We start from the raw sequence: 26,136 nt of genomic DNA, 5'->3' as shown, positions 1-26,136 counted from the left end.
GATGGGAATAGCATGGTAAACGAAGGCTCTGTTTGCCTAAATCGAGGTAGGGGCTTTAAAAACACACACAGCACTCTCTAAAGTCAGATGCCTTGGGTAAGGAACGTGATTTGACATTGCTATCCTAAGTAACTTGCCTTTAACTTTATAAACAAAGCAGGAAATGAGAGCGAATACATGGCAACTAAGTAATAAGCTCTCCTGGCAACACTAACTTACACTTAGTTTTACATCGGACAAATAATTTGGTTAGGAAATTTAAGATGATTAATTCCTACTTTAGTTTCTAAGCTCTAGTTAGGCCAACAATGACCATTCTATTAAAAAATAAATACTATACTTTTGAAGTATATAAGTGAGAGTTACTATAATATGCCTTCTTGTAGATATATTCCCAGATATTAAAGGCCAAATCCTATGCTTTAAAAAATCACAATTGTGTGCTTTGAAAACTAGATAAAACCCTAGTTACTCCATAGGACAGGCATCAGTTCCATTTTTAACCCAGATTTATAAAGGATTATATCTTTTTTGTTTGCGTTTTCTTCTCCATCAAAGGCTTACATAGCACACACAGCATTCGTATAAAAACGAGAACAAAAGCCTCCACAGAGCAATTCATTTGTAGCCAATAACAATTAACAAAATATGACTAAGCTTTCCTTTTCCTACTACAGGTAGTACACCTTATTCCTTGTGGAGATATCGATCCTTTATTCACAGTGGGGAGAGCTTACGTATTTTGAATCATTTTAAGGGCTGCTCTGTGATGGTTCTGTCTAACCATACATCCCCTATCTCTGTAAGAAAGGATTATGAACTTTCTCTATAAAACTCATATATAAGAAAGGATTTAAGGTCAACTCATATAAATGACAAATGTAACAAAATTGATAAAATTATAATAACATATTAGAACCAGGGTTAAGATGAGAAAAACAGTAAGGGAAGATATAGTTACGTGAACATGGCTGAAAGCTTCCGGCTTCCGAAGGTGAATATGAAATTCTAATATGTTACATCACATTTCACATTCCCTATCAGGAGGAAACATACTTGGTTTTCTCAATGTCAAATTCTGAGATAGCATTTCTTTGACAAATTTCTCAGATAAACCAAGCCACAGGTAGTCTGAAGAGAAGCATTTGCCAGTTTTCTTCTCACATTTTTATTTTTTTTTATTTTTTATTTTTTTTGGCGGTACGCGGGCCTCTCACTGCTGTGGCCTCTCCCGTTGGCGGAGCACAGGCTCCGGACGCGCAGGCTCAGCGGCCATGGCTCACGGGCCCAGCCGCTCCGCGGCATGTGGGATCCTCCCGGACCGGGGCACGAACCCGTGTCCCCTGCATCGGCAGGTGGACTCTCAACCACTGCGCCACCAGGGAAGCCCTCTTCTTACTTTTTTTTTTTTTTTTTTTTGCTGTACACAGGCCTCTCACTGTTGTGGCCTCTCCCGTTGCGGAGCACAGGCTCCGGACGCGCAGGCTCAGCGGCCATGGCTCACGGGCCCAGCCGCTCCGCGGCATGTGGGATCCTCCCGGACTGGGGCACGAACCCATGTCCCCTGCATCGGCAGGCGGACTCTCAACCACTGCGCCACCAGGGAAGCCCTCTTCTTACATTTTTAGATGTGAACGTTTGAACATAAAGTCAGTCAGGATGGCATGGCGGCTTCATCATCATAGTTCCTCTTCTACTACACACACCACTACATTATTCTCAATTATAATTCCAAAAAGGTCTAATTAAAATATTTTGTTGTAAGAACTTTAAGGAAAAACTCACAGAGTCCCTGTCCTTGACTTTTCATAGTAAAAACTGTAAGTTGCAAGTCTGATTAAAAAACAAAACAAAAACGTAAAATGCATAACTACATAGATGTGACAAATTTGCATATCCCAAGATGGCAGCCTGGGATAGCCTAATCATGGTGTGTGAAAAACTGTGTTTCAAGTCAACTGGCAAACTACGGGCAGTGAAATGTTTCCGGCTTAAGAACGATGTAGCAATCTGTGTTAAAAACCATGGTAGATTAGGACAAAGAGACAACTGGGGAAAACAACAACTCCCATGAACTTTTTCACACAGGAATTGTTCTTAAGAACAAAAATGTCATATGTAGACTTTAGTTGCAAAAGTTGTTCTATTTTATTAAAAGCTACATATGGTCCACTTATAGATCTAGGTAGAACACTTAGTGATTCCAGGAGTTAGTCTCATTCCCCATTACTACAAGGAAAGTAAGAACATTTGTATAGTCACATAAGCACTGGTGTTATTTCCAGTAAAGTGAGAAATCATGATTCTGCCCTTAAAATATTTGATAAGCAGTATGAATCATGAATTTTAAAAATAAAGAGGCATTTAAAATTTAAATTTTATTCTAGTGGTTATTCCTATGAAGCTATATTTGGAAGGGTGAGATGCTCTTAGTGAGCTGAATAGTCAATATTAACATTATGTTCCTCTCTCTTGATTTATGTACACTGTCCTAAAGATGATTACTAGTAATCACGCCATATCCACAGTGTCCCAGGACTTAGTTGTTTTAGCCATTCTCCAAACCCAAAAGCCGCATTTGCTAATGAAATGAGGTAATGCTAAATCCCACAGAAACACACATTCCACAGTTACTTAAATAACAACTTCTTTAACAAATGAGATCCGAATGGAGGTGGATATTATGAGACAGTCACTGGGGTGATGAAAACAAACTGAGACGGGTATATAAAATATTCTTCTGGCTACCTGCCTAGCTATCCGTTTGGAGTTCCCTACAGCGTGGAGCCTCTGAGGGCTTAAACTGCTGAGTAGAAAAATGGGAATAGTGGTTTTCAGTACTCTTCTTCTTCTTTTCAAAGTAAGTTTTAGTTAATAGAATTCACTCCTTATAAACCACCAACACGAAAGTTTCAGAGTTTCAAATCTGGTACCACTGAGATGCAACAGAAAAAAGAGGGGTTTTCATTCCCATTGCAAAATGAAGAGGAACTACTGAAGGGAAATAAATATATATGAATTCATATAATCTATAGTTTTAAGATATGCATAAAATATTTGTACAATACTGGTTCAGAAACCAAAATAATCTATTATGACCAGTACACACATATTCTTTTTTTTTTTTTTTTTTTTTAAATTTTGGTCGCACCCCGCAGTATGTGGGATCTTAGGTCTCCGACCAGGGATGGAACCCGTGCCCCGTGCACTGGAAGGCAGAGTCTTAACCACTGGACCACCGGGGAAGTCCCATAAGCTCTTTTTAAACAAACGTTTAATGTATATATGTTTTGTTATTATTGGGATCAGAATGAGGTCTTACCAATTAGGGTATATGGGAAATGAAATTCGTCTTAGGATCAAGAACAGATGAGAGAGGGGAACTGAAAAGAAGACTGCAAATAGGGTTGGGTAAGGACCAGCTGATATTTGAGCTGTTCTGCTTTGAGTTAGTTTTTGTTATTAAGTCACGCTGTATACATTCTCCATCCATATTCATTATCCTGCTAATGCTCCTGTGTGACAGATACGGCTCAGAATGCAGCCTTTATGTCTGCTCTAAAGCCTAGACATTCAGCCACTTGACTTATTAACTAATTTACTTCCTTTGGGACATTCTTTTATTTGCCATTTGGGGGAAAATTTTTCAGAATTTAGTTCCTATGTTTTTGGACAAAATTCAGTATTTTTAATGCTAAATAGGTAATACATTTCAAAACATTAATTTTTATGTACACAGAAATGTTAACCATTGCTTTAAGTATTAGACGTGGGGTCATAGAATGTCGGTGAAGATATTTTGGAAGTTATAGTCAAATTTTTCATCTCCTTTTAAATCTTCACCTACTATTATAATGAAGAGCTTTTCAATTCAACACTAGACTGTAGGCTTCATGAGGACAAAGACCGAGTCTGTTTCATTTATACCTACACGTATAGCACATTTTATAGTAGCTCACAAACAACTGTTGAGTGAAGGAATAAAAAGAAGCTGAACTGGATTCCTTATATGTTGCTGGCACTGTGCTAGGAACTGTGAATTCAAAGACGTACAGCATGATCCTTGCTCTTAGGAACCTCACTTTCTATGGAAGAAAAAAAATACAGAAGTGACTTGCCACAATATATGTGAAGTTTAAGTGTGACAATTTAAGCATGTGTGGTGACCTATGAAAGCACTGAATGAAGGGCAGTTCCTTCTGCTTGGCGGGAGTTGGGGTTGGAAGACAGGGAAGACTCTAAGGGCAGATGCCCTCTGAGTTGGGCCTTGAGGGCTGAGTGGAAGTTCACCAGGCAGATAAGGTGGGCTGATCCAAGCAGAGAGAAGAACATATGCAAAGGCAGAGAGTTATGAAAAAAGATGGCATATCTGTGTAAAGGGGGGTGTGGTCAGTGTGTCCTGAATGGCCTAGAGGACAGGAGCAACAGTCAGAAATTTAAGCCAGGGCTAGGAAGAAACAGGGCCACCTGCCCTCTGCGTTCACTGGACTTCGTCGTCAGGCAGGCAGCTTCCTGCAAAGAGTTTGGATTAGAGTTGGGAAAGAATGGAAATACAGAAATATCAATAAAGAAACGGTTCATTCATTCATTCACTAACCAAATATTTAAAATGCAGTGTTTGTGATATGCCAGCTGCACTGACTGGGGAATGGGATTTAAGGATGTATAATAAAACAACCTGACTGTATACAGGTGCTGGGGACTAGAACAGGACGTTGGTTGAAAAGAGGAAAGAAAATATAAAGGAGATATTCTGAGGTAAAATGAGCAACCAAGTGCAGTCAGTGAAAATGTAGAAGGATTTAAGGATGGACCTCAAGTCTCTAGCCTGAGCAACTTGTTGGATTATGATCCAGTAACTGAAATAGGAAACACAGAAGAAAGGGCAGGTAAAAAGGGATATCGGTAGGGGAATGGGTAAACAGGAGGACAAAAGGACTTGCTTTCAGAACGGTTGCATTTCAATCCTAATGGCATATGGGTTGGCAGATCAGAAGAGATTCAGACTAGGAATTTAGATTTGTCACCATCCATGCCATTTCAAACTGGGAGCATTTATACCTTAAGAAGAGAACTGAGCTAAGGGATTTATAGAATAAAAAGGGAACTGAGCTAAGGTTAGAAACTTGGGCGTACCAACATCTGAAGGGTGGGGTAGAGTTTCAGAACTGAGGAAAATAAAGGAAGAAGAATGTGGATGAAACAGTGTCATGAAAGCCAAGGGAGAAGAGACCTTCCAGAATGAGGGGGCTGGTAAACATGCCAAATGCAGGTGAGGATTTCACTTCTGCATTTGGATTTTGGAGGACTTTGGTTAGTTTTGACACTAGATAAATAGACAAAAGATGTTTCAAGTTGCTGGTTTTCAAAAGGATCCTCCTAAATATGTATTTTTTTTCTTTATAAATACATTTATCATCTTTGTGCCATAAAGGAATTTAATTTTGGTCCCATGGACAGTATTGCAAATATAGAGTGGTATTTCCTAATACCTGCAGTGGGCTAATCCAACTCAAAATTCTATTGTACGCATTGCCTTCTCAGGGAAGGGCAGCATTACTGGTCTCAGCTCACAGTACTGTAGCTCACCCAAGGCACATAATTCAGTTAGCAAAAAGGCCCAAACCTGGACTCCTGGCTCCTGATTAAATGTTGTAGTTTTCCCTACTCTGATACTAAGAACCACAAATACACACACACATGCACATGTAAATCAGACAATTTTAGTACACCTAAGTTAACTCCCTGATAGCAAAATCAAAATGATTTTTTTGCCCTGTAACTTAATATTTCATTTTGTATTACTGAAGACAGACATGATTAGATCACTATCTTCTCTTAGAGGAAATACCATGTGCCAGAAGACTTTGAATTTGTGAAAGATTTCGAATGTTTAAGGGCCCTATTTTTAACTTGGTGAGAAGAAAATACTGCAAATGAGTTCAGATTAGAACCTGTTTTGAATCTCTCAAAGGGCCCTGAAGCCAAGCAGTAGATGGTACCTTGACTTTCTCGAGGTGATCTTGGAGGGAGTCGATGAGGAGATCGCCCACGGGCTGCCACGATCCCTTGATCACTTCGGCTTGGCGCAGTTTGAGCTCCAGCTCATCCGTTGCCTCCTGAAGTTCCTGGAGTCTTTCGAGGGCCTCATCTATTTTTCTCTGCCAGTCAGCTGAGTGCAGGTTCAATTTCTCCCACTCAGTGTTGACCTCCTCAGCCTGCTTTCGTAGGAGCCGTGTGACATTCTGGGCTTTCTCCTCAGGAGGCAGCTCTAAATTAGTAAGACAACAAGGTTTTAGACCACATTCATTTTCGTGTTAAAAAAAAGAAAACATTGTTCAAAAGGTCACACTGGAAAAAAGAAAGAGTACACTTTAATAAGAGGCCAACCTACTGATTAATGGCTCCTTTATACTGTGGCATACATTTTGATATAGTTTAGCACATCTGAAGTCGTGTCTTCCTGAGTGAATCTGTTCTACTTTATATCAATCAGATAATCCAAGATTCATTTAAGCTATTGAGTAGAAAAACGTTAGGATGCACACCACAAGCTCTAATTTACTTCAGGCAGGCTCTTAAATTGAAAATTAGCTTGCAGTCTTTGTGACAATAAATTTCCTCCTCACAGATTATCTCTTTTGTTTCTTATTTTCTAAATGTTTCAATAATTGATCGCTAATCTCTTTCAATGTTTATTTATGAATGTGCAAACAGATTTATGCATGCTGCTTTATAATTCCTTTTTCTTTTTCAACATCAAGGTTTAATTTGAATTGATTCTATTTAACCTAGAAAAGATGAGAGCTATCCAGACACTGCCAGCAAGAATGGATGGGTCACTCTGTCACCACTGATCCTTCCATCAATATGTTATTACAGTTCCACATTCAATTACCTCTGGGCTCCTGGTAGAGTTTCTCTAGTCCTTCCAGAGGCTGCTCTGTCAGAAATATTCGTACAGTCTCGAGAGTACTCATGATTACAGGTTCTTTCGTTTTCAATTCCCTCTTGAAGGCCTGTGAAATGAGATGAAAAGAAATGCTTATGTGGCTTGTGGCATTCTTCTCAAACTTAATCCTGGGTGCTCAGAACTTGGTTACGAAATTCCCAGGTCAATTTCTATCTCCTTTATTTATAAACTGACAGTCATAAAATGATAAAGAAGGCTCGACAGATCTTTCTTTTAATTAGGAAAACACTGTGTTTGTAAAACTATTCTGGAGGGGATAGGGGAGCTTTCAAGGTATGTTAACGTCCTTTAATTAAGATGAGTGATTTATTTATATAACTTGAATACCAAACTGGAAATCTGGAGCTAAAGTTGTAAGATATATATTGCAAAACCCTAGCGGGGGCTTCCCTGGTGGCACAGTGGTTAAGAATCTGCCTGCCAATGCAGGGGACACGGGTTCGAGCTCTGGTCCGGGAAGATCCCACATGCCACGGAGCAACTAAGCCCGTGCGCCACAGCTACTGAAGCCCGCGTGACTAGAGCCCATGCTCCGCAACAAGAGAAGCCACCACAATGAGAAGCCCACGCACCGCAACGAAGGGCAGCCCCTGCTCGCCACAACTAGAGAAAGCCCACATGCAGCAATGAAGACCAAAAAAAAAAAAAAAAAAAAAAGAGCCTAGCAGGGCTAATGAAACTCACACACACCCAAAAGAACACAACCGATCTAATTCATAATCACCAGTTAATTCTGTCGAAATGTCTGACAATGAACATAATGATGTGTTAATAGTAAACTGATAAAAACTAATAATGAATAAACTAATAAAAAACTAAGTAAAAACTCAACGCTTTTGAAAAATACCCATTACATTTTCCATTGTGACTTCTTTGTAAACAGGAGAAATGTTTTGAGGTATACTGAAGGTAGAAATTGTGGGAACAAGTTTCTATAAAAGAGTGAGCCTAGAACAGGTGTTTTGAGGTCATCTAAATTAGTTATCAATTTTAATCTCTAATCTGTCACCTTCTTTAATACAGGGGATTAAAAGAAAAGCAAAATGCACACTTTCTGCCTTCAAGAAGTTTCTGAACCAAAAGAAGGGAGAAAACTAACACACTAGAAACAAGGAAAACAATAAAGTTCATATATAACCAAGTGCTAAGGGTTGTGAGACATCCTGAGAGGCTAGGATAAATTAACAGATATTCTGAAACCACTGAAGATAGTTATTGACCCAGATTCGGCTATCTCAGAAGGGAAGATGTTAATTAAAGTATTAAATATCACATAAATGCTAAAAGACCGGTGCAAAAACAACAGTAATAATAATTGCCCTGATCTAGGGCTTAATTATTCATATCTTTTTTCAATTCTATCCTATTTTTAGTCATGTTGCCTATTGAATTTAAACCGTGCTCTGTTACTGGGAGAAAACTTAGCAGTATCTCCTTTAAACTTCAGATGTATCATGTCACAGGAGTGCTCTAGAAGTGGAATGTAGGACACATTTATAAATAAAATCCTAATGGTGTTCACCATTCAAAGGAATCCTGAGTCTGACACTTTGCAAAATGATTCACCTTCCAAGTTATTTACAGTTTAGTAGAGAGAGGCAAGGTTTTTGAGCCAAAATAATGAAATTCGTTAAGTGGAATATTAGGATTCAGCCTGTGGATAGGGATGTAATTTCTGTATAGTAGGATATTCTTGCACCCTTGAAATCATACAGAGTAGGTGGGCTATTTACTTTGCTTACATGTAAGGCTGATTTTCCCTCTAATATTTCATTTGTAATCTCTGTGTTTGTGTCCGTGCGTGTGCACTCACACACGCGTGAATGTATATGTGTATACATTTCTTGTATTCCTGTATTTTTTTCAAACACCTAATTTTTCTAGCTTCAAGGAAATTATTATTTTACTTTGTCTCTCCATTTGGACTTGACAGTAGGAAGCTGATACTGATATTACTAATTATAAAAATAATAATGGCTCCCTTTATTGAACTACTATGTGTCAGTGGTTAGACTAAAGACCAGAAATGCAAAGTTGAATGCAAAACAGCCCTTCCTGTGTACGAACGTATAGTAAATAGTGGAAGAGTCGAACATGTAAATAATTTCAACACAGTGTGGAAAGTGCTAGAGGCTTGCATAATATGGGAAAGGAAATTGGGAAAGGCTTCTTGGAGAAGATAGTATTCAAGAAGAATTCTAAAGCATGAACATGATGAGTTAGCCAGGGAAAAGCAGGTTAGAGGAAGAAGACGACGAAAATGCAGGTGCAAAGACAGAGGGCTAATTCAGTGCTGCATGTGCAATTATCTCAAGTAGGCTAGTGTTTCTAGAAGATAAAGTACAAAGAGAAGACATATCCAGAGATGAAGCAGGGTACTGTCCTTATCTTAAACTGTATTAGACCTTTAAGTCAGGATTTGAACCTCAACCTATGACCATATATACCCTGCTAAGAAGTCTAGGTGCTGTCTCATAGGTAATCAGGAGCCTTTGAAGGGATGTAAGCAGGGGAGTGGCATGGGCATGTGTGCGTTTCAAATAGATTTCTCTGACATTAGTACAGAGTATGTATTTGAGAAGGACAGAAATGGAATCAGAGAAAATAGGAGGCAACTGCAAGAATTCAGCGAAAGATTATGAGGATCTGAACCAGGGCAATGGTACCAGGGCAAAAAAAGAGACAGACAGAGAAAGGAAATGTTTAGAGAGTAGAGATGTGGGAATTTGGTAACCGAATAGATGCTAGAGAAGAGAAGGGGAGGAGCAAGGATGACACCTAGTTTCTAGGCTGAGTAAAGGAGTGAACGCTGGGTGCAATTAAACTAAAAGTGAGGAAATAAACTCTCCTGGATTTCTCAGTACACCTATAAAAAGTTCTAGCCTCGTGAACACCTTCCCATACTATGGGAATTAGATCTGTAGTCATTTGTCTAGTTAATTTCTCTGATCCGGAGGGCCAAATGGTTATAGCCCGGAGTAGTTTCCTAGGTTAAGCTCCAAGTTGTCAGAAAGACTGGAGTAGCTATCTCTGTAGGTATTTACATTTCGAAAATATAAAGCCAAGACCTTGGAGACATTTCTAGGTTGTAAAACCTGAGATGCATGGGGCTAGCTGGCTCCTAGAGAAGTTGGAGTTGGGACTCAGGCCCATCACGTTTCCAAGGAGACCCTTTCGGGGGAGAAGACGACAATTGCTTATCTCTCCTTTATAAGCAGAGAAAAATCATTTTTTCCTGGTTACTTTCCTATGGAGCACCCACCCAGCCACTCATGTGAGAAAATTTTCATCAGATCTCACCACGTCTCCTTAGGGGTAAGGTTTGAACAGAGGGTGGAAGGTAGGGATGATAGTTACTGTAAAGTAAGTCAAGGAGATCTGTCTCTGATCCAGAACACCTCACGTGCACATTTAGCATAAAATTAATAAAGATGAATATTAAAATCCCAGGCTCCTATGAGGGGGGTCTGTATGGGGAACAGAATAAGAGGATGTGATATGCTCGGCTTGGAGACGTAACATTCTTTCCAGCAGGAAACAAGTTTCGAATCCAATGTCTGGGGAGAAGAAATGAGATGTAGGAGTCATTCACTCACTACGCTAATATCCACTGAGTGCCTACGATTATGCATACAGGCAAGGATTAAAATTACGTAAGTAGATGAGATTGCTCAGTGGAGTGAGAGGAAAAGAAAATTCTGGAGAACACAGATGCAAATGTAATGAGCAGACAGAGGAACTGGATCCAATGAAAGGCTGAAAAGGATTGGATAGGTGTGAAGACTGGGGGAAACAAGGAATGTAAAAGTAATGAAGAGAGAGTGAGAGTTTGAGAGGAATAAAGTGACCAAGAGTGTCCAATCATGACACAGAAGTAAAGCAAGATGAGCACTGAGAAGTGTTCATCAGACTTGGTGAGAGCCATTTCGGCGGAGGGCAGTAGCCTTGGAAACAGGTTTAGTTGAGGAGTAAGTGAGAGAAGGAGGAGGCATTTCAAATGATAACATTTCAGGGGAAAGAGGAGGACAGGACAGAGAGGATCGCAAGGCAAAGAGAGATACGTTCTTTTTAGTATGGGAATGGTTTGAACACAGACTGAAAGATGGATAAGCAACCATCCTTGTTTGCCAGGTACTGAGGACACGGAACTTTCAATGCTGAAACCAGGACAGCATCAGGCAAACCAGGACAGTCGGTCACCATAGCAGAGAAGAATATATTAAAGACCTCGGGGGAAAGTGGAGATAATTATTGGAGCAAAGTCCGTCAAATAAGGAAATGGATCTTAAAGGTCCCATCAAAGTGAAAAAGTTCAAGACACTGTTTGATGATGCAATTCCACTGTTAAAACCGAACAGCAAATAATTCAAGGCTAAGGACCACCCATCCATTGTGAGAGACCACTTGTTTGCCCCTCGAGTTGTTGCCAAGGGCTTAGCTCCACCACAGCTGCACAGTTCATTTCTTAAATATGAGTCACTGAGGATTAAGATGAATCGAAAGAAAAGACAAAGGAAGTTCTGTCGTTACAAAGACATAAGCACCATTATTTTCACATCGTTGCCAGAAATTAAGAAAAGAAAGTAGATGGAAGAGAGGGTTAAGTGACTGTATCTTCAGAATTTAAGATTTAGACTAAACACACACATAAAACAACTGTAAACACCCCAGAAAAAGAGGGAGAAAAAAACTATAAATAGGAACGTCATGTTAAACATGGTTATATGAAAGGTCCTCTTCCATTTATTCATGTAATAAATTTTGAGCACCTACACTATGTACCAGACTCTGTTGTAGGCAATGGATATCGTTGGTCCTTGTAGCACGGAGTTTAAAAGAGAGAGGCTTATGTAGTAAAAATAATAACAACAAGACAACAATAAAAAAACCCCATGAAGATGTTGCATTAAAATAATGAAAAATAGATTTTTCAACATCTGATCAACTTACCATACACTGAATGTTACAACATTTCACCACGTTTTAAAAGGAAAATGGAGCCATTTTTAAACAATGACAACATTCAACGTCAAGAGCCTTAACTCTTTGATAATTGTCTTGTTTCTCAAAAAAAGTCTATTTGAATGACACTGGGGAAAATACATACTCATATACAATACTGATTTTTGTCTCATAGATTATAATTAATATTTTAAATCAGATAGGTTGGTTCATTCATGTGCTGATGTGAAAAAGCTATCAGATATAAAGCCCTTCTCCCATACACATACAGAGTAAATCTTTACCCTAATTCGATGTCAATATTCAAATGTTAAGATATTTACTTCTTGAATCTTTTGAACAGATGAAGTTATTTTCTTTAAAACCCATCTTTTCCCCCATACCTTCTTTTTTCCCATTTTAAGATAGCCAGGCCCAAGGCTCTGAAATAGTGATGTGGAAGAATTCGAAGGAACTACTAAAGACGCAGAGTACCTCGGTGAAAAGAAAATACTATTCTATCTCACAAATGAGAAAAAGTTAGGCATACTAAACTGATAATTTTCCTTCAGCTTCTTAAGGTTCACGAAAGTAGCTGATTTGAATCGTGCACTACAGAATTACAGTAGCAGCAAATCCCAAGGTCAATCCATTTTATCGTGAAGGTTACATTGTCTGATGGATAGTATTTATACATCACAAATACTAACCAACTGGGTGACTTCACTGCTTGCTGATTCATCCATTCATTCACAAAACTTTATTTTGCATCTATTATGTATAAGGCAGTACAGATGAAGGGACCTAATCTTTGTCCTTAAGGAGTCAACAGTTTGACTGAGTAGGTATGTTTGTATAAAAGCATATTTTTATTCAATTAATGTCTTACCAATGCAAAGTAAAGTACAGATAAGTTAGGATGTACCTAAGGCCATCAGTTCGTTAGTCACTTAGAATCCAAACCCTGAAATTCTTAAGCCAGGCTGAAACTGAGTAAGAGCAAAGAACAAGTTTCCTGAATTACAAAAAATGTGGAAGACACATAAGTGGAAAATCCTAATGACCATGAAGCAAATGAGAAACTTAAAAACCCTGAAAGTAACAGAGAAGAACCAAGTCACTGTTCATTCATTTTAAGCCAGGCTGAAAGTGAGTAAGAACAAAAAAATAAAAGTTCTCTGAATTACAAAAAATTTGGAAGCCACAAAGGTGGAAAATCCTAATGGCTATGAAGCAGATCAGAAATAAAAAACCTGAAAGTGATAAAGAACCAAGTCAGTGATTCTTCTTTTTTTTTTCTGTCTGTCCTACTTGTGGAAAAAAAAATTAGGGTGACTATTACCACAAATACCTAATAATACATAAATAGTAGCTCAGAACCATGTATAGAGGGGATGAAGGGTGAGATACTGATTTGCTTGAGATACCTCAGGGAAGAGAGGAGCAGGAAGAGAAGTCTGGGCACAGGTACAGACATCAGAGAGAGATAAGCTATGCTGCTTTCACCTAGAGACAGTGGTCCTATAACTAAGGATGTAAGTTAAAGCCCTTACCTTTCAAAACAGATCTCTTTCAACCATGTACAGTGTATAGTTTCCCCGGAGCTGAATTTTACCTATATTCCCACTGAAGTGGCAAGTCTATATCTGTGTCATTTGGACCAGAAATCTGAAGGAATGACTATACGTTATCTCCACATTTATTAGAACTTTACAGGACCATCCTGAGAGGCAGACTGAAGTGGTGAAAAGAGCACTGTCCTGAGTAGCAGGACACCAAAAGTTCAAGTCTGGGCCGGGCCAAAACCTGGTTGCATGATCTAAGACAAGTCATAATAAAATCTCTCGGAGCCTTCCCATCCTCATTTGTAAAATGTAGAGGTTCGCTAAGTGCCTTACCTAAGTTCTAACATCCAGTTCTAAAATTCCATGATCAACACGTTTAGATCATTAATTGGCCACAGGCCTGTTACATGGTGGCAGTTTGAGATAGTCTTTCATTACTAATATTAAGAATTATAGCCATAGCTTGGCATATAGTAATCAATAAATACTGTTGAATAAATAACAGAACACCCAGGTAGAAAACCAGAGTGTGTTATATGGAGGCCAGCTGGATTTAGATGCAGTTGGTGCTCGAGGGTGGAAGCCTGGTTTCGTGAATTAAGAGAGGAGAGAGAAAAAAATGAATGCTGTCTATTGGGGAAAACGGAGAGATGTTTTTTGGGTCTACTCTTAGGTTCCAGATCCAAAGCCGAGAGTAATCTTTGAGTCACTAGGTGGATTCTCCTCAAGAGGAGGCCCTATTAACCCTGCCTTCGTAATCCTAGTGATTTCTTCTCTAGAGATGTTCACGTCCATCCTTTCGGAAGCTCCATTATTGAACTGCTGGTTGGGCTTTTCCTCTAGCCTGCATTAGCTAGGAGATGAGAGAACAGACAGACTCTAAATTGGAAAATTGGGACTGACACATACGCACTGCTATATATACAATAGATAACTAATAAGAATCTACTGTACAGTACAGGGCACAGGGAACTCTACTCAATACTCTGTAATGACATATATGGAAAAAGAATCTAAAAAAGGGTAGATACACGTATATGTATAACTGATTCACTTTGCTGTACAGCAGAAACTAACACACCATTGTAAATCAATTATACCCCCAATAAAAATTTTTTAAAAACGAAAGAAAAAAAATAAAGTGATCCAACGGCGGTTAAAGTGATCTCAATAAATGGTTACTGAGTGCGCATAGGACAAGGACAGTAACACAGTCATTTCCACAAGTTGATCGGTATTTTAGTTTTGTCATCCTATATTATCATTCTAGTTTCCATATTATTTCTACCTTATCTGTATGCCTCCTATATTGTTTTTACTTCTGATAAGAACGTTGCTGAAATCGTTCTCTCGCCATAATGACCTTCCTCATTTTAAGAGCCACCGTATTTATTGAGTCTCAAGCACGTCAGAAATATTTTAATGACTAACTGCTGATTTAGGGACAAACATTGCTCAATTAATTTGAAACCAAGATCATGGAAAAAGGCAAGATCCAAATGTGGTTAACTGGAGTACCAGAAATTTTGCCTCTAAGAATCTAAGACAAATTCATAGGGATTTTAGGAAGAAGGACATTTGCCAGAAGTGGCAACAAAAAAACCCAGAAAGACAAAGGGTTCACTTAATATTCATTCGACATAGTTGGTATCAGAGAAGCTATGAAAATGGGACATATGGGCTATAAAGAAAAGGTCATAATCATCTTTTTTTTTTATTGTGCTAAGAACACGTAACATGAGATCTACCCACTTAACAAAGTTTTAAGTGCATGATACAATACTGTTACCTACAGGCACTGGGTCGCACAGTAGACCTCACGAACTTACTCATTTTGCATAACTGAAAGTTTATACTTGTTGAACAACTCCACATTTCCCCCTCTCCCCAGGCCCTTGCAACCACCTCTCTACTCCCTGCTTCTATGAGTTTGACTACATCATCATCTTTAGACAAGATGAAAAAAGTTTATCTTATTTTTACTCTACTTCTGAAGAAAAGTGACGATAAGGGATCATGGTATCAGACACATCTAGCCATTGTTTCAGGTACATCTAAGCACTGTTTCAGACAGTCAACAACATGAACAACAATATTAATTTATAAGTGAGATTAAATCAATTTGAAGCAAGTTTGAAAAAGTAAATGGACATATTTCAAGCCTGAAATTATTTTTAAAAATATCTAATTTTACTGAATGAAAAAACATTTTGGAGTATCTAAGGGGGGAAATATGTTTAACAAGCTCCTGTTGAGATTTATCTTTTGGAAGTGTTTTAAACAAAAAGTTGTGTTCTCTGAGATCAAGGGCATGGGCTAGCAGAGAGTCCAGCCCGCTTGCAGATCTGTGATACCGTGGAGGAATAGTTAGTGCCCACGCAGCATCGTGCACAGCTGTTTGACTCTTAATCCTGAGGTTGAGCTGCTTCCGACAACCACTGGGGAAGTCACTTCCTACAGACAATAGTGTTGTTAAACTCTGAGCTCACCCTGAAAAATCACTGGTGAAAATTCAATCTGCTCCTAGGGTCATTTAGAGAATTAGGTATTAGGTCGTTGAGCCTAAACCCTAAATTTTGGAAATTCTTTCTGAAGCAATAGTGCAGATAAATGGATTATCAGGAAATCCTGTGAAAAATTAATTAATATCCATTCTCCAGAGGCTCGGCCAAAATTTGACATTGTCAAGTGTAAGCGGTGAATAATTTCTGAATTAGGCCATTTGTTTCTGTCTATCAACATAATCCAGAAATGGAACTCCTGTTTCTCTCCACATACACCCCACCCTCATCCATGATCATTTTGAAGTCTTTCCTGTTTCCATAAATGGCATCATCATTTCCCCATTTGTTGAAACCACAGACTTCAGAGTCATCCCTGAATCTCTGCTTTCTCTCATAGTCATACCCCATCTATCTTAAGTTCTATCAGCTCTACCTTCAAACTTTATCTTGGGCCATATAATTTTTCATCATATCTATCATTTCCATTCCAGTCCAAGCCATCATTATCTCCTTCCTAAATGACTTCAACACCCTCCTAACTTTCTCCCTGCTTTCAGTTTTGCTCCTCCTATCATCATGTCTTCACACAGCAGCCAGTCCATTTCTGAACACATCAATCAGATCACATCATTCCTGTCTGTGGTTCTCCAGTGATGTCTCAATACACATAGAATAAAATCCACCTCCAAACTATGGCAGAAAAGACCACATTATCTGGTCTTTGCCTCTCTCAACAACCTACCACTAAGCCCATCCTGCTATTCCTTGGGCACCCCAAACCTGTTCTTACATCTTGGCCTTTGCATTTGCTGCTCCTTCTGCCTAGAATATGCTTCACTCAAGGTCTTTGCTTGGCTCACTCACGCACACAGCCCTTTGCTCAACTATAATCTCTTTAGGTAGGCCACTACCTCTCAGTCTTTCTCTATCCTTATTTTGTTCATTTTCTCTTCACAGAACTGACCTGACATGATTTTATTTTATTGTTTTTAGTTCTTTTTTTTTTATGGCCATGCAGCACAGCTTGCGGGATCTTAGTTCCCCAGCCAGGGATCGAACCCGGGGCCGCAGCAGTGAGAGCACAGAGTCCTAACCACTGGACCGCCAGGGAATTCCCCTGACGTGATTTTATATATTAATGTATTGGCTTACTGTGTGTTTCCCTCATTAAAATTTGAAGGTCTGTGGGGGCAGAGTCTCGTTTTCTTCACTACTGTACCTTCAGCCCCTGGCATAGAGTAAGCATTCAATAAATAATTACTGAAAGACTCAATGAATTCTAGAAGTCCAAGTTATGGTACAATTTTTCCTAAAATAATTTTTTGGGGGAAATGGAAGAACACATAAAAAGATCAGGGGTTCATCTGTAATTAAACAAATGTGTGTCAAAGTGCTTTGTAAAGGCAAAGTAGTACACAAATATTATTTTAAGAGTATTTGTCAAGATATCAAAAACATTTTCACATGGTTATAAAGAGGACTGTGGTAGAGAAGTCAGTTTGTAAACTATTCATAGTTTATCTTATTATAGTCATTAAACAAAAGTAGCAAATCCTAGATGACTCTGTTCTCAAGTTTTGATGATATAGCTAGTTTTCAGAAGACTTCCTCAAATGGCTAGAAATGTAGTTCTAAAAATAATTTAAAATCTTTTCTATTCAGCATTTCTAAATATGACTGCATAAAATTCCAAACTTATATGAAAGTAGCTTACTCCATTAGTGATGAAGAATCGATCACAAAGATGTCGATTTCCTCCAACCTAGTCACGCAGACATCTTAGAGGTAGATAACGAACAGTGAACTTTGCAAGGGAACCAAACTTGTTTAGAAACTCCAAGAGGCTAGGCCAATGAATGTTGGAATGAATCACTGTATCACAACCTTTTGTTGTTGTTGTTTTTCAGAGGTGATAGGGAACAATGCATTTATTTGGTAACACAGAGCTGACTTGAATCTTAACGTTCACAAATGGCACCTAAAGACATTTTCTATTTCTGTGGAAATAGAAGGATTCCTTTGATGAGGGAACTCATCAAGCTAACACACATACTAAAATGTACCCAAAGGAAGCAGGCCAGCATTGATAACAGAATTAGCTTAAATAAATGTATAATCTACAACGTGATTTCAGGATAATTTTATTGAATTTCTGAACCTCTCCCTCACTTTGTGGTGACTTCTGAGGAGACTGAACATGCATAATATAGGACCTGACAAATGAATAAGTTAACTACTTTATTCAAGCCTTTTCATTTGTCAACAGCATCCACACAATAATGGCTTTCTGTCTACTGTTTTAATAATGTATGTACTGAATACGTCCGTCTAAATCTTAACCAGAAAATCTCAGGAAGCTTTGAAGGTGTCCTTAATGGTCTCTAGGGAAGGAATTACAGAGAGTTTTAAATTGAAAGATGAAAACCGAATGACAAACACTTTCATTAGTAAAAATGCAAACAAAAAGTCATTACCTACAGTGTTCTTATAATCAAGACCTGATTTCCATTTAAATTTGGGGTGGGATGAAGAGAATTAAATAAACTCGTGGTTTACTGCAGTTCTCCTTAGAAATTCCCCACTATGATCTGCTCCTTTAAAGCTCTCTCTAGGTTAATCACAGGAGTAGACAAGTAATAAATATCACTTTAGTGACTGCTCAAGTAAAACAAAGGAAGTCAGTTTAAAAAATGTATCTGGACCAGGATAATACACACTTCATTGAAAACGAGTCAGTCTAGTGAGGCAAGTAATGAGGAACCGTAAAAGCCAGGATAATGTATTCAAAAGATATAAAAATTGGTCAGTTTATATTTGCTAAGGCACATCTGAGCTTTAATTATTTAGAATACTTCACCACATACGGAACATTATTTTATTAATTAGTCCTCAGAGCCATTCCAGTTGCAGTTGTTATGGTGCCCAGCTGGTTTGGGGAACACAGATCCACTCCCATGGGTGTAAAAAACTGCTTTGGGGAGTGAGACTGCAGTCCCCGACTACCTGTGTGGACTGTCTTATAACTTTACCTACAGCAGAGTAATTGAGATTGACTGTATATTTTTGCTTTAAGAGTACAAGACATATGATATTTTGCTATAAAACTTTATCACTAATCTGCAATGATATACTAAGAAAATATAAATGACCTGTTTTACAAGCATTCTGATTTATAGAAAAAAGTGAAAAATATTTACTTAGTGTTTACACTTTTGACATTTTAATGGGATTTGTATTCCCATAAAAAGCAACAACATTAATAATTTACAATAGATAGTAGGCAGGTGATTTTAAAAAAGTGACACACCAAATACATGAGGAGCAAGGGTACAATAAAAAGTGAGCCATCTTGATACCAGACATTTTATATAAACAGTCTTTGGAGCAAGAAACCCATAAAGAGCAAGACAGTTTATAATCCTGGAAACATGGTAAAGTAAAACAAAAGTCTACAAATACAAACTCTGTGCAAGACTAGATCTTGACAGAGTTTTGCAATGACTGTGTTTCCTTTACCTCTTCCTCATTGGATTCTGAAGATCTGATAGAAAGACCCAATTTCAAGGATTCTCCTTTGTTCTTTTTGTCCACAGGTAATGAGAGCATCACTAACTAGACAGCAACTCCACTACAACTATAAAGGGGCTACTGCATAAATGTGACAAAACTGAGTAAACAGGGTGCAAAATTGTTCTCTCATCAACACTGAGGAGTGATGATGTTCTTCGAGGGAGTGTTGTGTGACAAGGATTTTTCTTAAGGATACAAAGAGAATTTCATGAAAACACTGGACCAGACCACAAATAAAAACAGTGGGCATCAAAGTAGCTTTACACACTATGAAAAGATGCTTACTTAGGAGTAAAGAGAAAAAAAGATGCAAGTGAGGAAGGAACATTACTCTTTATTCTTTCTTTCCCTGCCCTGGATCACAGTAGACTAGAGAGGAAGGAACAAAAGATTAGTTCATTGGTTGTTTTCCTCCCTTCCTGCCTCCTTATCTCCTTTCCTTAATTCCTATGCTCCTTTATCTATTCATTGTCTATCATGTACTTGACACTTTATAAGGTGCTAGGTATAAAAATGACAACCCTCTTCCCAAAAGCAAGAAGCCCAAGGTTTAGTGAAGGTGGTTGACATTAATCAAAAAGTCACACATATTCATGATGACAAAGAACATTACATTATAGAAAGAAAAGTACGGTGTTATGAAGGCACAGAAAAGGAGATGTGGTCAAATGTGGGCATTGGAGAAAAGCTAGCTTGATGCCTGAGCCAAGATGTGAAGGATTATTAGACACGAGCCAGGAAATTATGAGGGGGGAGGTTTGGGTAGAAAGGGTTTCAGACAGAGGATCAGCATGTTCAAAGCCCCACCAGAGAGGAACACAGAGAACTGGAAACAAGTAAAAGAAGGCAGTACAGCTAGCATCAAGAGAGCAAGAGGAAGGGCAGTGAGAAAAGAACAAATTGGGGCCAGACCACCCAGATGGGACTTTGGGGTCCTTGCTGAGCATTTCTGGTCGTTTCCCAAGGGCACTGAAAAGCCACTGAAGAGTGTTAGGATAAGGAATGACATAATTCAATTTACATTTTTACATAGATTACTCTGATTGAAATGTTGATTGCGCTGTAGGGTGTTAAGAGTAGATACAGAAAAGTGAGGAGAAAAGGTCTCTTGTAACAGTGGCAATGACTACAGTAGACAGAGTCAAGAAAGGTAAACTGACCCAGTGATGTGTTAGCGTTGGAAGGCTGGAGGTTGGTAAGAGGACCGAGAATGATGTGTGCTAACATTTTATTGCTGTTAGCAGGCAACCAAAGCCAATAATGGGAGAGTGAGGCTGTATTTATAACAGAATGTATTTATAACAAAATGGTGGCTAGAAGGGACTGTAGAAAAACTACGCAGACCAAATTCCTCATCTTATACCTGAAGAACAAAGTAGCAATCACCATCTAACTTATAGATGAATAGGGCTAGAATCTCAGCCTCCTGAATCCTAGTGCACTTGCCCAACGATGCATCTTCTTTGATTTCTGGAACTAGAATAAAATTACACCTTTGGTAGAAATTCTGTCTCATTTCACCATATCATATAATGCATTCTATTTAAAATACCCATCCTTCTCAGTGAATGCTCTTCCACATATACACCGGAGTGTTTTCACTATTTATTCAAAGTTAGAAGACTTTAAAAATTATAGCTATTATATCACACCCTACCACAAAAGCTACCTTAATATTCTGAATTATATGAAGGGGAATGGCTAAAGGAGAAACTGGCAGTTTCCTTGGCAATTTTTTATAGACTCTGGGGTCTTCCCTCATGTTCTCTTCCCTTTTTGTCATCTCCTATATCCTCTTCTCTGGAATAATATAAACCCTTGACCTTTCTTCAAGATGCCAGTTTTTGCTATGTCTCCATAGATATCTTTCCTTTAAGTGCTGAACATATAAAAGTGGCACCATTTTGGGCTTCCCTGGTGGCGCAGTGGTTGAGAGTCCGCCTGCCGATGCAGGGGACATGGGCTGGTGCCCGGGTCCGGGAGGATCTCACATGCCACAGAGCGGCTGGGCCCGTGAGTCACGGCCGCTGAGCCTGCACATCCTGAGCCTGTGCTCCACAAAGGGAGAGGCCACAACAGTGAGAGGCCCGCGTACCGCAAACAAAACAAAACAAAACAGGGCTTCCCTGGTGGCGCAGTGGTTGAGAGTCCGCCTGCTGATGCAGGGGACACGGGTTCGTGCCCCGGTCCGGGATGATCCCACATGCTGCGGAGCGGCTGGGCCCGTGAGCCATGGCCGCTGAGCCTGCGTGTCCGGAGCCTGTGCTCCGCAACGGGAGAGGCCACAACAGTCAGAGGCCCGCGTACCACAAACAAAACAAAACAAAACAAAACAAAACAACAACAAAAAAACACCTATCAATATCCACCGTATGGCAGACACTTTGCTAGGTACCAGGGTCTCGGAGGTCAGCAAGACGAAATCTCTGCCTTCCTCACTCTGAGTCTAGTAGAGGAGACAAAAATATAATGAAAAACAAACAAAGGAAAGAAACAATTAGACAGCCTCTTCAATAAGTGGAGCTGGGAAAACTGGACAGCTACACGTAAAAGAATGAAATTAGAACACTCCCTAACACCATACACAAAAATAAACTCAAAAAGCACTAAAGACCTAAATGTAAGGCCAGACACTACCAAACTCTTAGAAGAAAACAGGAAGAACACTCTTTGACATAAATCAAGCAAGATCCTTTCCTTTTTGACCCAGCTCCTAGAGAAATGGAAATAAAAACAAAAATAAACAAATGGGACCTAATGAAACTTAAAAGCTTTTGCACAGCAAAGGAAACCATAAACAAGATGAAAAGACAACCTTCAGAATGGGAGAAAATATTTGCAAATGAAGCAACTGACAAAGGATTAATCTCCAAAATTTACAAGCAGCTCATACAGCTCAATATCAAAAAAACAAACAACCCAATCCAAAAATGGGCAGAAGACCTAAACAGACATTTCTCCAAAGAAGATATACAGATTGCCAACAAACACATGAAAGGATGCTCAACATCATTAATCATTAGAGAAATGCAAATCAAAACTACAATGAGATATCATCTCACACCTGTCAGAATGGCCATCATCAAAAAATCTACAAACAATAAATGCTGGAGAGGGTATGGAGAAAAGGGAACCCTCTTGCAGTGTTGGTGGGAATGTAAATTGATACAGCCACTATGGAGAACAGTACGGAGGTTCCTTAAAAAACTAAAAACAGAACTACTATACGACCCAGCAATCCCACTCCTGGGCATATATCCTGAGAAAACCATAATTCAAAAAGAGTCATGTACCACAATGTTCATTGCAGCTCTATTTACAATAGCCGGGACATGGAAGCAACCTAAGTGTCCATCAACAGATGAATGGATAAAGAAGATGTGGCACATACATACAATGGGATATTACTCAGCCATAAAAAAAAATGAAATTGAGTTATTTGTAGTGAGGTGGGTGGACCTAGAGTCTGTCATACAGAGGGAAGTAAGTCAGAAAGAAAAAGACAAATACCGTATGCTAACACATATATATGGAATCTAAAAAAAAAAAAAGTCGTGAAGAACCTAGGGGCAAGACGGGAATAAAGACGCAGACCTACTACAGAATGGACTTGATGATACGGGGAGGAGGAAGGGTAAGCTGTGACAAAGCGAGAGAGTGGTATGGACATATATACGCTACCAAACGTAAAATAGATAGCTAGTGGGAAGCAACCGCATAGCACAGGGAGATCAGCTCGGTGCTTTGTGACCACCTAGAGGGGTGGGATAGGGAGGGTGGGAGGCAGGGAGACGCACGAGGGAAGAGATATGGAGATATATGTATAACTGATTCACTTCGTTATAAAGCAGAAAGTAACACACCATTGTAAAGCAATTATACTCCAATAAAGATGTTAAAAAAAAAAAAAAGAAACAATTGATTGCTGTTGGAGAATGCTAATGAGCAAGTTGTTATCCTGAAGACTGGTAAAGTAGAAACATTTACCGCACCTGTCCTAGATGAACTATATCCTGGGTACCCAAATTGTGGATGAGTATATATTTTCTTTTCATAGAAGTACTCCAGCTAATAAATGAAGAAGAAATGATAGAAATAGGCAATCATCACACTGCAACCCCTAGGCATTGATCATTAACAGCTGCCAAAAATCACACACACACAAGAGAAAACAAGACACTGTGTACCTCCCGGTGACGGAAAAATACACTACTATCTATGAAGTAGTCTGACCAAAAAAAGGCAAACCCGAATACAATCAAACCTGTAGAACTACACTGTTCAACAGAATAGCCACTAGCCATATCTGAGCCCTGGAAATGTGGCTAGCCTGAATTGAGTTGTGTTATAACCACTGTAAATGTAAATTTTTATGTCAATTACATATTAAAATGACAATAATTATTGTTCTATAGTTATGTTAGGTGCAACCGTTAGAGGAAACTGGGTGGAATGTGTAGGGAGACTCTCTGTACTATTTTTGTAACTTACTGTGAATCTGTAATTACTTCAAAATAAAAAGTGAAAAAAAAAGTGGGGGGGAATTTAAAAGACAAATTAGCCAAGCACAATGTCTGGACCTTATTTCAATTCTTATTTAAACCAAAAAACTAAAACCCCAAAAACCTGTTAAAACATTTAAGACATGTATATGAGGAATGGAAATTTGAATACTGCCTTGGTATTTGTCATGATGAAATTATTGACATTTAAAAAGTATTATAGGGCTTCCCTGGTGGCGCAGTGGTTAAGAATCCACCTGCCAATTCAGGGGAAACGGGTTCGAGCCCTGGTCCGGGAAGATCCCACATGCCGTGAAGCGACTAAGCCCGTGCGCCACAACTACTGAGCCTGTGCTTTAGAGCCCACGAGCTGCAACTACTGAAGCCTGAACGCCTAGAGCCCATGCTCCACGACAAGAGAAGCCACCGCAATGAGAAGTCCGCGCACCGTAACGAAGAGTACAGTAGTCCCCGCTTGCCGCAACAAGAGAAAGCCTGCGCACAGCAACGAAGACCCAACGCAGCCAAAGATAAAATAAATAAATTTTTAAAAAATGTATTATAGTAACAACGTGTTTACCTTTAAAGAGCAAATTCTTATCTTCTAGAGACACTTTATCAAATATTCATGAATTAAATGATCCGTGCCTGAGATTTGCTTTTAGATAATGGAGGACAAAGTAGAGGTATAGAAGAAGTAAGACTGGCCATGAATTGATAACTTGGTCTTGATGGGTACCCAGGTGTTTATTATAGAATTATGTCACTTTAGCATACGTTTAATATTTTCCAAATTGACATTTTTAAATATCGCCAAAAGACATGGACAAATCTTAAATGATATTATTAATGCAGATGTTTTTGACATTTACAATATAATGGCTTGGATTATTTCTAATTGACCCTTGGACTAGAGGAGCAAAAAAAGATTTCTCTTCCACTCGATTTCTTTTCCTTTTTCAACCTAGTTTCAATCAAAACTAATTTTAAAACAGTCATTGAATGCTTACTATGTGCAAATCACTATGCTTAAAAATATCCTACCCTGTGTACATCATTCTGCTTCTGAACTGCTGGGACATCGCCTCCAATAGGTGCCTGCCGGCTTAACTCATCATCTTTCAGCTGTAGCCACACCAGAAGTTCCTGAAGAGAAAGGTGCAGACGCTTCCACTGGTCAGAACTGGCTTCCAAATGGGACCTGAAAAATAACAGGAGCAAACTGTCAGAATATCTAGAAAGATAACTGATGGTTCTAACAATCCCACTAAAGGTACATTGGTTGGTTACTTCCACAGTGTGTAAACGTACTGTGGACTACATAGCAGTCCTCAATAAAAATCCAGCTACCTGCTTTTGAGAGCAACAAAATGTGGGTATTTTGATGGCAACATGGAGGGAAGACAGTGTTTAGTTATATGTTTATTTCCACATGCAGAATTCTGAGACTTTTGGCATGAAATATACACTGGAATGGACTGCTTTCCTGTAGTGTTGCAATCAATGATTCTTAATGTTTCTGGTAGAAGAACCTGGACCCAGTGACTAAAATAAACCACTCAGTTTTCGTGTGACTCATGCTAGTACCGGAATTCTTTCTGCTTTGAGAAATGGAAAGGTCTCTCCCCACATTTTGACTTTTCCATTTCTACACCCTAGGCAGCCTCTTCCATTGACTCCTTCCATCTGGCATCTGTTCCTTTCTGCTCCTCTTCCCATATGCTTCTCCTCCTTCTCTACCCTTCTTTATTCGTGTGCACCTGGGATTTGTTTTCACCAAGTTCCAACATTTTCCGCTTTGTTTCCTTTGTGTAAAATGTACTGAGACAACAACTCACGTGGAAAAGTAAAATCAGACATTTGCCTGAAAGCCTCCCCCCAAACGTGAATAATTTAGGCAAGAGGCTGAGTGCTTTACCATCAACTGCATTTAGAACACGTTAATCCATAGAAGGCATTTAAGAATATACAAATGAATGATCTGTGTTATAAAATCCACATTTCACTTGAGGATGAGAAGCTAAATGAAGAAAATAAACCATCATCCAGAAAACAAAGAAACGCGGAACGTTAGCAAAGCT

General features: G+C 39.0%; 1 protein-coding gene across 2 annotated transcripts in view; it reads right to left on the bottom strand.

The window, feature by feature from the left end:
* DMD (dystrophin) overlaps window positions 1-26,136 on the bottom strand; it is a 2,128,065-nt gene that overhangs the window by 351,173 nt on the left and 1,750,756 nt on the right. For both annotated transcript variants that reach the window (XM_067723245.1, XM_067723244.1), the window contains exons 57-59: window positions 25,100-25,256; window positions 6,899-7,019; window positions 6,003-6,271 (exon numbers count right to left, since the gene is read on the bottom strand). In XM_067723245.1, coding sequence (XP_067579346.1) covers window positions 6,003-6,271; window positions 6,899-7,019; window positions 25,100-25,256 — 547 coding nt within the window. The remainder of the gene's footprint in view (window positions 1-6,002; window positions 6,272-6,898; window positions 7,020-25,099; window positions 25,257-26,136) is intronic.

This window comes from Pseudorca crassidens, chromosome X (genome assembly GCF_039906515.1).
Source record: "Pseudorca crassidens isolate mPseCra1 chromosome X, mPseCra1.hap1, whole genome shotgun sequence".
Taxonomy (NCBI): domain Eukaryota; kingdom Metazoa; phylum Chordata; class Mammalia; order Artiodactyla; family Delphinidae; genus Pseudorca; species Pseudorca crassidens.
This window is presented reverse-complemented; position numbering and strand designations above follow the sequence as displayed.